Raw genomic sequence first — 12,769 nt, forward strand, 5'->3', positions numbered from 1 at the left:
ACTGCAGAAGTTCACATAAATGCATTTGTTAGTTGCCCGATGAAGAGTTTTGTTGGCATTCCATTTCAAGAGTGTAGTCCATCATTAGACAAATGTGATGCAGGGAAAGATGAGTGAGGTGCTTTTTCATATCAGTGAAAACCATGTAGGCTATTTGTGTTTGCATGTTACCTTATTTCCGATTAAAAAAAACAAAACATCGGAATCACTCAAATTGTCCACATGCATCTTATTTAGCATGCACAGCTAATATATATAATATTTAAACATGTGCGTGAGTAAATAAGATTATTGACATCAAAGTGACCCCCTGTGCGCATGTCTATATCTCATGGTCAACACTCAACAGACTCTAAAATATTGCGCTCATATGTTTCATTTATTTGTATTGAGCAGATGGAGATTAATTAGCGGACATGGTGCAACACGGGGAAGTTGTAACTTGTATTTTCCGAAGATAAACACTCGTCCATGGCATTAACGCTTTTTTATTTGAGATGCATCTCTGTTTCGTGTGAATGTGCCCTTTGCCCCTTTATTAGCGTACTGAACTGCGACATAGAAATCCCTAATATTTTCCTTGTTGTCTGCTCTCTGTCGCGCGTTCCCTCCAAATAGCAACCTACGGACGGATATATTCGTTCATCCGTATGTTACGGCGTTTTTTTCGGTCACTGCGAGGCGGATATAAAAGTTGCTTTATGTTGCACGAAAGTTGAGTTTGTGAGGAGTTGCAGCTCGTGCAACTGCTAATGTGCTAACGCACTCGCGAGTCCGCAGACAAGCAGGATCGAATCAATCTCTTAAGTAAAACAACGCATAATATCCTGCTCTACTGACAGTCGTTGTACGGGATTGCCTGTTTGTGACGCGTATACGAACGGATGACCGTTTCTTTTTGCCAGCATTCAACTCAACCGGCGGTATGTACAGTACATGCGCGCGACACTTTTGACATTTAATTGTCACGAGAATATATGTTCGTCATTTGGTATGCTGTATGCTGATATTCTGTGATTTATTGGAGGGGCGTATACCATGTTGGAGCTTGCAGCAAAAGCTTTTTGACGGGCAGATAATGGGGCTGTCTGGAGTTTGACAAGCAGCTTATGTAATGGTGGCGATTCCCCCGCTCGACAGACCGTCAGCAGTGCAGTAAAAAACAAGAATAACGACGATTATTCAGAGTGCGACGTAAAGTTTATCTTGCACGCGTCGTCGTTAAGGCGCATTTATTTTCATTTTATTTTCTTGATTTGTTTTCGCGTCTCGCGCTGCTGTGACACAAGGTGTCGAAGAAGCAACGCGTCTTTTAAGATCTTGTCACATTTACTTAACAACTGTCGTGAACATGATCCGAACCATACACAGCTTTGGATTATAGAAATGCACTTTTCGACATAAATCTACTAAAGGTAAGCGTATCTCCTGTACTTTGGGTTATAGGCTTTTCGAGCGCGCTGAATGCAGCATAATATCTTATTTATTCTCGTTGTTTATGTTGCCGAATGTATATTCGCGAGATTCAAAAAAATACCCCAATCTAGCTGCTCTCGGCTTTGAATTACGTAGCTTTATTGCTGATCTCACTGCCTTAAAATGTACGACATTTGGGACACTTTTTTATGTTTGAATCACATCGTTGGATTCGTTTCTTATTACTGTTAAGTAATTGAGGAGGTATTTATCTATGTTATAAAGCTTAATGTGCATTAAGCGGTTCAACATAGACAAGTTCATTTTGTGTGCAGTAGCTAAACTCAACCGACAGGTGGAAGCACTGCTGTGCATCGGCTAATGTATTTGTAAGATTATTATGAGTTTAAAGTGATAGTTCATCCAAAAATGAAAATTCTCTCATCGTTTACTCACTCTCATGACATCCCAGAGGCTTATGACTTTCTTTCTGATGCAGAACTCAAATCAAGATTTTTAGAAGTATACCTCTGTAGGTCCATACAAACCAAGTGAAGCTCTAAAAAGTGCATAAAAAGCAGCATAAAAGTAACCCATACAACTCCAGTGGTTTAATACGTCTGTGAGTGAGTGATCTTATAGATTTTGTTTGAGAACAGGCCAACATATAACTCCTACTTAACTATAAATCTTGATGTCAGATGTCTTATCTGATTTCAAGCTCGAACACTCTTCATAGCACAAATGGTACGAGACTGCAATGGCAAGATGAACAGGGAAAAATGCATTTTTGTCTGTTCTCACCCAAAACTGACTTGATCGCTTCATAAGACATGGATTAAACCCCTGGAGTCCTATGGATTACTTTTATGCTGCCTTTTATGTGCTTTTCGGAGCTTCAAATTTTGGTCACAATTAAATTGCATTGTATGGACCTACAGAGCTGAGATATTAAAAAAATTGTCACTTACATTCTGTAGAAGAAAGAAAGTCTTACACATCTTGGATGGCATAAGGGTGAGTAGGCCTAAATAATGAGAGAATTTAATTTTTGGGTGAACTATTCCTTTATTGTTGCTACAGGCTTCTACCTTTCATTATCTGATTAAACAATCGCCTCATCAAGCTCCATTTCGTAGGATGAGTTTAAAAGCGCTGCTGCAGTAGTTTAATAAAACACTACAAGAACAACATTTATTAGTGCTGTAATGCAGCCTATACATTCAAATGACACATGCCAGGAGAAAACATTGCCCTTGTGCAAAAGTCAAGTTTTGTGTGATAATAACTGAAAGCTTTCTTTTGCCTTTCATTATGTTACCCTGAGAGATGGAAGACTTTTGTTCTAGCATTTAAACGTAGTTTAATATCATAATATCTCCTTCTGTTAAGAGCTGAGTAAAACTCCATAAGGGCTAAGTCCAGACATGCATCATCGAAAGTCTGATGCCAGAATATCTCTTGAATACCTTGATACATAAATCATTTTCATTTCCTAATCATACTGTAGTATTTGTTCATATCTACCTTATTTAAACAGAATTGCTTTATAAAAGACATGAACTTTTGTTGAAATTTCTGCTCCATTTTATTTGTTAAAGGAATATTCCAGGTTTAATACAAGTTAGGCTCAATCGACAGAATTAGTGGCATAATGTTGATTACCACAAAACAATATTTGCCTTGTCTCTCCTTTTTTTTAAGATGCAAAAATCCAGGTTACAGTGAGGCACTTACAATAGAAGTGAATGAGGCCAAACCGTGAACATTAAAATACTCATTTTTTCAAAACTTTTTTTTCTATTTTTTAAAACAATTTTTTCATAGCTACAAGACATAAACAATATGTGTGTGTTAACATGAATTTAGAGAGGTACAGTCGCTTCTTCTGTGTAAAGTTACATCCAATTTTACAGCTTCGCTTACATGACGATGTAATGCCATAAACCCTAAAACGCCGATTTAAATATCTTCACAGCTCAAATTAATACATGTGTTTTAACAGAAGAATTAATGTTAGTGCTTTTATAAAATGGAAAGCTTCACATTTCTGCCTTCAAACCCTTAAAAAAATAGGCTCCATTCACTTTTAGTTTTGGGGTTATCAATATTATGCCACAAATGTTGTTGACTGAGCTTAACTTGAAATTAACCCAGAATATTCCTTGAAGCATAATGCCCTTTTAGGACATTTGTTAGGCACCATGAAAATATACAAGAACAATTCAAGAATACACAGGAGAAGAGAAATGTGCAGGAAAGGCTTGAAATAGTCTAAGAATTCAGTGTAAAAAGAAAAAAAAACATGAATTACACAACATAAACAGCAGTAATTCAAAGAGTGTGAGTATGTGTGGGCAGTGTGAGGTTATGAGACATTACGTGATGAGATTTGCAGTGTAGTATGATTTTTCCGAGTGGCCTTTAGCCTTTGTTTGCAATTTTTATATGAAATATGACATTTTAGCAATATGAATGTATTAATTTTATAAAGTAACGAACATCTGTTTTTGATGGAAAATTTACTTTGGACAGCTAAAGTGTCTTACTGAAGTAGGCTACATTAAAATGATTTACAACATATTACGGTATGTATATTAACCCAAGTCCCAAGCATTGATACATATGATATTTTCTTCTGCTTTTAGGAAGCCACTGTCATCTAGGTTTTTAATGTTCTTGTTTTGGGGTGAAGTTCAAAAAACTATTGGAGTCTTTTGGAAAGTCTTGATTTTTAAACTTTTATTATATTTTCTCCCCTTTTTCTCCCCAATTTGGAATGCCCAATTTCTAATGCGCTCTAAGTCCTTGTGGTGGCGTAGTGACTCGCCTCAATCTGGGCGCAGAGGACAAATCTCAGTTGCCTCCACGTCTGAGACGTCAATCCGCACCACAATTTCACGTGGCCCGTTGAGCGCGTTACCACAGAGACCTAGTGCGTGAGGAGGCTTCACACTATTCTCCACGGCATCTACGCACAACTCACCACTTGCCCCACCGAGAGCGATAAACACATTATAGCGACCACAAGGAGGTTACCCCATGTGACTCTACCCTTCTTAGTAACTGAGCCAATTTGGTCGCTTAGGAAACCTGGCTGGAGTCACTCAGCACGCCCTGGATTCAAACTCACGACTCCAGGGATGGTAGTCAGCGTCTTACTTGCTGAGCTACCCAGGCCCCTGGAAAGTCTTGATTTTTAAGAACCTTTTACTCACAGTAATTAATGACAGTAACTTAGCAGGTTATGACATTCAATATGCATCTTTTTCCATATTGAAAAACTTCCATATTTTTTCAACATGCAAAACCATATTTATGATACAGTTCTGCGTGTCAGCTACTGTTAATCTGAGAGTCTTTTTATTGGTTGATAATATTAACAAAACTCTGTCTTTTCATTTCTTCATCTGTACGATAGGATCAAGAAATGGATCGTGGACTGAAACGGGGCAATAATGAGGCGGAGAGTTTAACATTCAGGGATTGTATTGAGAGAGGCCTCATGCCCGATATTGATGTCAATGTGTCCACTTTAAATACACAAAGCGATTTTTCAAATGGACCTGGTGGTGGTGATGTTCACAGACATCTCTCGATGGCAGAGCCATCCCCATTAGGACACGACATCCAGGAACAAGATGTTAAGATATTTAAACGGTCCAGAATGCAACACCAGCAAAATGTAAAAGAGACACTTGGTCTTAGCATTGGGGAGAACTTTTCTCTCTTGGATGAGAGCATTGCGGACTTAAATCGCAGTTCTGGCCTCCATGCCTCTGACACTTCCACGCTGAAAATGGAAGAGTTTTCTCCCATGGAAAAAGACTTTTCATCCTTTGGCAACCAGGATAACGATATGGATGGTAACGAGAGAGTTATTGCCGACAACACCTTGGAAATCCTTAAGGATCTGGATTTACCTGGCTCCCTATCAGACCTAAATGAGTTCTATGTTGCTGATGAGACTGCCTTTCTCTCATCCCTGCAAGTGGATGATGCCCTGCTGGAAGAGAGCAACTTGCTGAAGGAGACCAGCCCTGTTGTCACTGGCAACAGTGGGACCTGTACAAATGTGAACGACATGGGAAAATGGCAGCAGATGGTGGATCCCAGTGTCAACATGCCCGTCATAAAGTCAGAGAAAGACACAGACTGCATCCAGCTTTGTACACCAGGTGTCATCAAACAGGAGAATGAGAGACGGAGCTACTGTCAGATGTCAGGGGTGGGTGTGTCTCATTACGGCCCCAATGCGGTGGGAGATATGGGAGCACAGGTATTCCACTATGGAGCCAACATTGCCTCAGCTGTGAATTTACCAGACCAGAAACCCGTGTTCAGCCTATTTCCTCCACTACCTGCCTTAAATGATGATTGGGTTCAAGGAAATGGATACAGGGATCTGTTTGAGATGCAGAGAGCTAATGAGACAACACTTCCGTCCAGCTTCCCATACAGCAGGTAGGACTGAGTTTGTGTGGCTGATGAATGAGCAGACATGTGATTCTTTTGATTAGGAAGGGTGATCTGGATTAATGGTGAATTATGGGGCTATGGGGATATACAGATATGCAGAAATACCCATGATGGGAATAATTGACAGAACTCAACATTATAATTATTTAGGGGGTGACATTTGCTCACTATAATAGATTTTCTGAGGTTTTTTATTTATCTTTATTAGGGCAATAATAAAAAATATTCAGATAATTAAAATGCATTACATTCTTGTGGCAGAAGAGTTCATCATTGATAAGACAATACAAAAAACAGCTTTAGAATACAATGTATTGTTTACTACCATATTATTGATCATAAGTCAATCATTGGCACACAGTTCACAGCAATCCATTTACAAGTGAATCTGTCAATCAGTTGGAGATTTATTATGAGGGCTTGTTTAAGGACCCGTCAATGTACATCTGCGTCAGACATGCTTGTGTAGCATCTTGGGTGCTTTGCGTCATAAACAAAATGTTTAGGTCACTGTGTCAAGTTAAATATAGTTTAATACTCAATTTTTAAACACATTTTGAGATCCCGTAGTTCGCATTTGCGCTCCTTCAAGTGTTTTGAACACAAGAACATAATGCATGTTTGTGTTGTTCTGCCTACTGAAGTGTTGTCTTGTTCACTGTATAAACTGCGCATTGCTCATACAGCTGAAATTTCACTTCTTCCCTCTGGAGTAAACAGGCGGTACTACAAGTTGCATTTCTCAGGAATCTTCCTTATTACAGTCCGGCGGCATTGCTATTAATTGCTTTAATTTTTTTAACACTTTATTTTTTGTAAAATTAATCACACTGAATTAACACATTCAATCTACAGCCCTAAGTACAATATTATGAAATAGAATAGAGTTATAGAACAGATAAAACAAATTCACTACAGGGCATTTTGAATTTTTTTGTCTGTTTTTGGTTAATTTTGGACCCCGACTTATTTTCCAGGATATGCGAAATATGCAGACTTTTGTTGTTTTTTTCTGTGCTGATTTTGAGGGAAATTCTGCAGAAAGAATTTTAACAGTGTTAAAACATTATAACTCATGTGTGTAATGATTTTCCAATTTTATAATACCTTTTCCTATCCTAGCTTAATATGCAAAGACAAATAAGTAAGCCATTCTTAGGGTGAGTTCACTGTAAACTTTAAAAACTGAGGCTTTATGGCACTTCCAAAACATTTCTCAATGTGGCGCTATATGCTTGTTTGAGAAATGCCAGAGTGACTTATTTAATAAACATACGGACAAAGTAGAATTTAACACCATTCAAATTCAGCGGAAATATGCAGAGTTTTGCGTCAGCAGATTCCATGTGGGCATGGTAATTAGGGCTGGTTAAACGTTTTGATTTTACAAATTTTTCATGATCCTCATTTGAATGATCCTGATATCTTTTCTTAAAATCGCAACATCAGTCTTTTACTTTAAAGATTACATCAGTTTTGGTTGTATTTGTTATTATATCTGTTAAATAAATTGGTAATTGTCAAATAAGGTTGTCAGAGGTTATAAAATGGCAAATCTTATAACAATCTATTTTAAAACACGTGTAAAATTTGTAGAAATGTAATCTTTGAGGCCCTGTTTGTTTCCAAATGTTTGAAAAACATTTACTGCATTTTCTACTTTAACCCTGTAAAGCCTGACATTTGAGAGAATTGTCAGAAAATTATATATATATATATATATATATATATATATATATATATTTGTTTGAGAGTTTGGCCTTGACAACTTCCTCTCCTTGGTCTATAAATATGGATTGAAGTGTATCACAGTTCAAAAAGTGAGAAAAAACAATATCAAGAAATTAAAAGGTTGATATTTAATGATATGATAAAATAGTATGGAGCCCCTAAGAGAACAGGGCATTAATTTTTTTTTTTTCTGAAATAGTTTTGCTTTCCCTCGCAATGCTCTTATTTTTTCTTATATATATATATATTTTTTTAGTTGTGAATAGGACTGTAAATGAAAATATAGAAGAGAGAATATAAAACTAGAGAGGGACAAATTGGTAGGCATAATAAGCGTTGGCTTCAGCCTATTCTTTTTGGACATTAAAAAAAAAAAAGATGATGTTGGATGAAATGAACTGTCATGAAATATATAAATTCCAAAATAAATAAATAAATGTAAAAAAAAATCCTGGTAAAAAACTGGCAGCTGTGGTTGCCAGAAATTCACTGTAAAAATATGCTAACCACGTTTAAGGCTTTACGGGATGTTATTTTGATGCCTGTATATTTTACAGTGCATTACCGTTTATATCATGAAATTATATAAATGTAATACTTTAACCTTTTGAAACTGTAAAAATCCGATTTTCACTTTATAATGTATTGTTAATCACCATAGTAATTACTGAAGGGCACATGATGAAATGAAGTTCATAAGTAGTAGCCCATTCCAGGAGCAATGACCAATAAACATTTAGAGACGTTTGTGTGAGTCAGTGTCACTCACACAAACACATCATCAAGGTAACACATGTGAAATTAAAATAATGTAATAAACATGAACTAAACTACATCAAAGATGTACACAGAACATCCCAAAGTACATAACTGATATTAAAAATAAGAAGAAACATAACTATTCCCATAAAATATAATGAAATGTAGTGGGTCACGCAGGGAATTCTGGGAACGCCCGATTATTGTTTTTACTGTAATGTTAACAATAATTTACCATAAAGTTACCAAGTACTCTCTTGTTAAACATAGTATACATTTTACGGTTAATTATATGTGAAAATCATACTTTTTAAATCTAATTTGTTTTTAATATTTACAACATTTTACTATAAAACCACACGCATTGTCTTTTTAAATATATCATATTTTTTTTACCATATTTTTAAGGTAACTAACCGTTAACCAATTAAAGTTTTTCTGTAGCATTTTTACACTCTTTTACTGTTAAAATTATGGTCAGAATTTTACAGTGCAGAATACTGTATTAAAACCATGGTTTCCACCAAAAAACTAAACATTAGCCTACAGCAGTTATGGTATCTACAATTAGAGGTCGACCGATATTGTTTTTTTCAGGCCGATGCCAATCTTTTGAAATCCGGGTCGGCCGATGGCCGATTATTGCTGCCGGTATTTGGCCGATATGTGCTTGTTTTCAATCTCTTATTTGAACCTTTTATTTGAAAGATAAAATGTAACACAAATAATTACTTAAGATAGACAAAATTTCTCAACAAATACATTTATTGAACACTTGACCAATCTGCACTTGTAGACTTAAATTAAAAATGTATAATGTAAAAACATATTGTATAAATAATGTATAACAAATATATTAAATAAACAAAGCAGGTGTTACGAACTGCTCCAAGACACGAAGGTTGAGATCCAAATGCAGCTTTAATTAAGGGGCAATCCAGACACATAATCCAATATTCAGAGCATCCAAGAGAAGCACAGGCATAACTAGGGATGGGTATCGTTAAGGTTTTAATGGTATTACTATCTTACCGATACTGCTTATCGATCCGGTACTTTAACGGTATTCTTAACGGTTCTTTTTGTTATATATATATTACACAAAGATAAACGTTATATAGGCACAGTGATTTAATTTCAGGAAGGTCTACTAACATTACTGTTCAGGTGTGGTCTAAAAAGAAATCTAATAATCAATTGTAAAATAACACTGCATAGTTTATCATAGATAGATTAATGCTCATTAATGCAGAAGTTATTCATTCAAGAGCTGTAAGTGATTTTCTCTTTGCCTTTTGTTGTTTGATTCACAGTATTGGCTCAATCGTCAGCATGTTCATTAGACAGCTTCCCCTTTAAGACCGAGTCTAATAGACTCCTGATGCAGCATATTTTCTCCCAACTATTTCCATAACTACATCCATTTAAGACATAAACTGTGTTTAAGTGAATCTCCAAGTCGGTAGTTTAGACATATTTTTGTGTATATTTGATCGTTTAGACGCGCACATGAAACCCAAAGTAGCCTATACTTTGCTTGTCTCTTTGTGGTGTGTTTCGGAGCGCGCGCTGCCTTGGGAACGGTATCTCTTGCGCTCTTTTTATTATTAAACGCGTCCCGCAGTTTAGCAACAGTAGCATTTTACAACAATCACCGATCGTGCTGATTCTGACGTTAAGTTTGAGTTTTAGGGAGAAATGTCAGTGCACCGCTGTGAAGGGAAGGAAGTTGTGCTAGACAGAATGTGGCTTATGTATAAATATTATTTTTATAATCTTTGGAAGGCGAAATCTAAAATAAAATCAGACTAATAATCACAGATCTAAACTAGGCTACGTTTGAATGTTTAGTTCTGTCCTCCGTCGTCACTCATTATGCAGGGCTTATGTTGTGCTCGCTGTGTGCGAGATCTCTCTCTCTCTGACTGTGGATAGCTAAATTGCATCACAGACAAATGGTTTCATAGAAATGGCTGGCGAGATAAAATAACTTTCTCTTTATAGCAATAATAAATGTATTTTCTTAATTTCTCCAGTACCGACAGCAGAACCGATAACGTCCGAGCTTACCAAAGCTAGTCCTTCACTAGCCTATAGTGCGTTGGTATATTTTTTATTACTTATTTCTCTGCATTGAGTGACAACCCTCTCAAATATAAGACACACAAACAGAACAAATAAAAGTCTCAGATTCACTGTCTGTAATTGAAAAATTCTTGCTTACTTATTGTGACATGATAGCAACCCTTCTGCTGTGATAATGCAACTTCAACTACGCTAGAAATATCCAAAGTAGCCGAAGGTCATGTCGCGTTTGTCGCGTTTTTTCTTGAAGTTGGCAGTAACATATCAAACGTTTTTAATTAAATATAAAGAAGTTATACAAATTTAATCCTTATTTAACTTAGTTCCTTCCTTGAGGTCTGCTCACTCTGCTGGAAAATGACTCTAGGGGCAGCGTGCTTCGAACACGTGTTCCACAACAACACTAGGCTGCCCACAGATGCGCCTGCCTAATAATCAGCTTGATATACTTGGATATTGGCCGATGCCGATTATGTTAAAAAAATGCAAAAAATCGGCCAATTAATCGGTCGACCTCTATCTACAATATTAATGTAGAAAAAGGATTTCTGCCAAAAACTTGGTTACAGTGTACAATATTACAATAGTAAAACTAAAGTTAAACTAAGATATTTGTATAGTAAAACCATAATATCCATAGCATGGTTTTTATTACTTTAGTTTTAATTTTTCTGTATTATTAATGTGGTTTTAACATGAATATAAAGGTTACTATAGTAAAACCATGGTAAATTTATTGGGAGGGAATGCAAAACTATTGCGAGGGCATGCAAAACTATTTCAGAAAATAAATTCCTGATCTAAGGTGCTGTATACTAAAGGAGTCTTAAAGTTTTTTAAATGTATTTATTAATTTTTGTCACATGACAACAAATTGGCTATTCACTTGTTGGTTACATGACATGACTTTAATTAGGTGGACAAAAAATATTTTAAAATAAAATTGTGTCACTGCTTATTTTTTAAGAAATAATAAAGGAGTATTTGGCACTACTCATGCCAACATTTTTAAATATTTTTTTTTTTAAGAATTTCAACTTAAATTATTGTAATTTTTTTACTTTCTTACACCACATTTTCTAATTTAAGCCCCAGAAAAAAAAAAAACTAAATCGCGGGGGGCGGTTGGAGTGGCGTTCCTTTTGAGGAAGGAAAGCCACGACCGCAACGTTGCCATGGTCATATTCTCGCAGTGAGAACATGAGCCATCCACAAACGCTGCCTTGGTGTGATCGCTGTCCAGACACACAAGGCAGCGCCTGTGGCCTTCAGGAGCGGAGAGCACTCTACCGCATCCAGGAACTACACCGAGGCGGAAAGGCATCTTTATAAAGACGCGTCCTGAAAAGGACATTCAACGGCGCTGTGTATTTTGCTCTTTTAGAGAAATAACTCTTTTAACTGCGCTGTCGAAGTGCCCAGGGGCAAAGCTGCACTGCTGTGCAGGGAAGGAGAAAGCCGCTGATATGCGCCATAGATCCAACAGCAATCGCTCAGAGATGGGAGGAAACAGACTGTGACTTTCTGTGATTAAGAAAATTTCTGAATGAAACAGACGCATTTCCCTCCCTTTATACCCTTATGTCCGGGGCGGGACATGCAAATTCTGTCTGCCAATTTCTCATTGGCCTTTTCTCATAGATGAGAGATGTGAAAGGCTCTCAAGAGAGACCCCTAGTTTCGCTTCTTCGACACAACGTCAAAGTGAGCGACAGACGTGGAAACACAAAACCCCTTATAACCCAGATGCACAGTCTTATAAAACTCACTAAAGCTGTTGATTGCAGCTTTAATTACTCAGGTTGAGTTTGAGTGTGTTCTTCTCCCACGAGCCTGCGTGTGCTGATCTGTATCGGTGCTGTGCCTGCCTAGCACAAACACATGGGCCTTTTGGAGCTCCTTTGGGCTCAGAACAACACACATGCGCTCCTCTCTCAGGCTGCTTTCTGGAGTCTCTAAGCATTATTAACACATTATTGAGTGGAGCACTCTGCCGATACATCACTGAATTGCTTGGAGTTCATGATGTTGTTTGTTGAGTGGAGTGAACTAGTTGCTGTGAGCCAATATTACTGAAAATCCCTGTAGTACTAGAAACAATGACCATGTGTCTATGGTCTGCAGCTCTACTGAAATTACTTTTCTACTTGGGGGCAAGGATTTCACTTGAGATGTTTTAATGGCACAGTGTAAAGTTCCAATGAGAAGCTGTTAGATCTCAGAGGCTGAAATGTGAATTTATTCACTCAGGGAGATACTAAAGGATAACTTAGTATGTCTGTGGTACACCATGAACTCA

General features: G+C 37.0%; 1 protein-coding gene across 3 annotated transcripts in view; it reads left to right on the top strand.

The window, feature by feature from the left end:
• The first annotated feature begins 383 nt into the window (after positions 1-383).
• The window catches only part of LOC127624566 (glucocorticoid receptor-like), a 109,119-nt gene continuing 96,733 nt past the window's right edge, over positions 384-12,769 (top strand). For 2 of the 3 annotated variants that reach the window (XM_052099348.1, XM_052099350.1), the window contains exons 1-2: positions 384-923; positions 4,838-5,880. In XM_052099348.1, coding sequence (XP_051955308.1) covers positions 885-923; positions 4,838-5,880 — 1,082 coding nt within the window. In that variant the 5' untranslated portion in view covers positions 384-884. Of the gene's footprint in view, positions 1,416-4,837; positions 5,881-12,769 lie in introns of all 3 variants that reach the window. The other variant, XM_052099349.1, reaches the window with a different exon arrangement.

Source organism: Xyrauchen texanus, chromosome 31 (genome assembly GCF_025860055.1).
Source record: "Xyrauchen texanus isolate HMW12.3.18 chromosome 31, RBS_HiC_50CHRs, whole genome shotgun sequence".
Lineage (NCBI taxonomy): Eukaryota > Metazoa > Chordata > Actinopteri > Cypriniformes > Catostomidae > Xyrauchen > Xyrauchen texanus.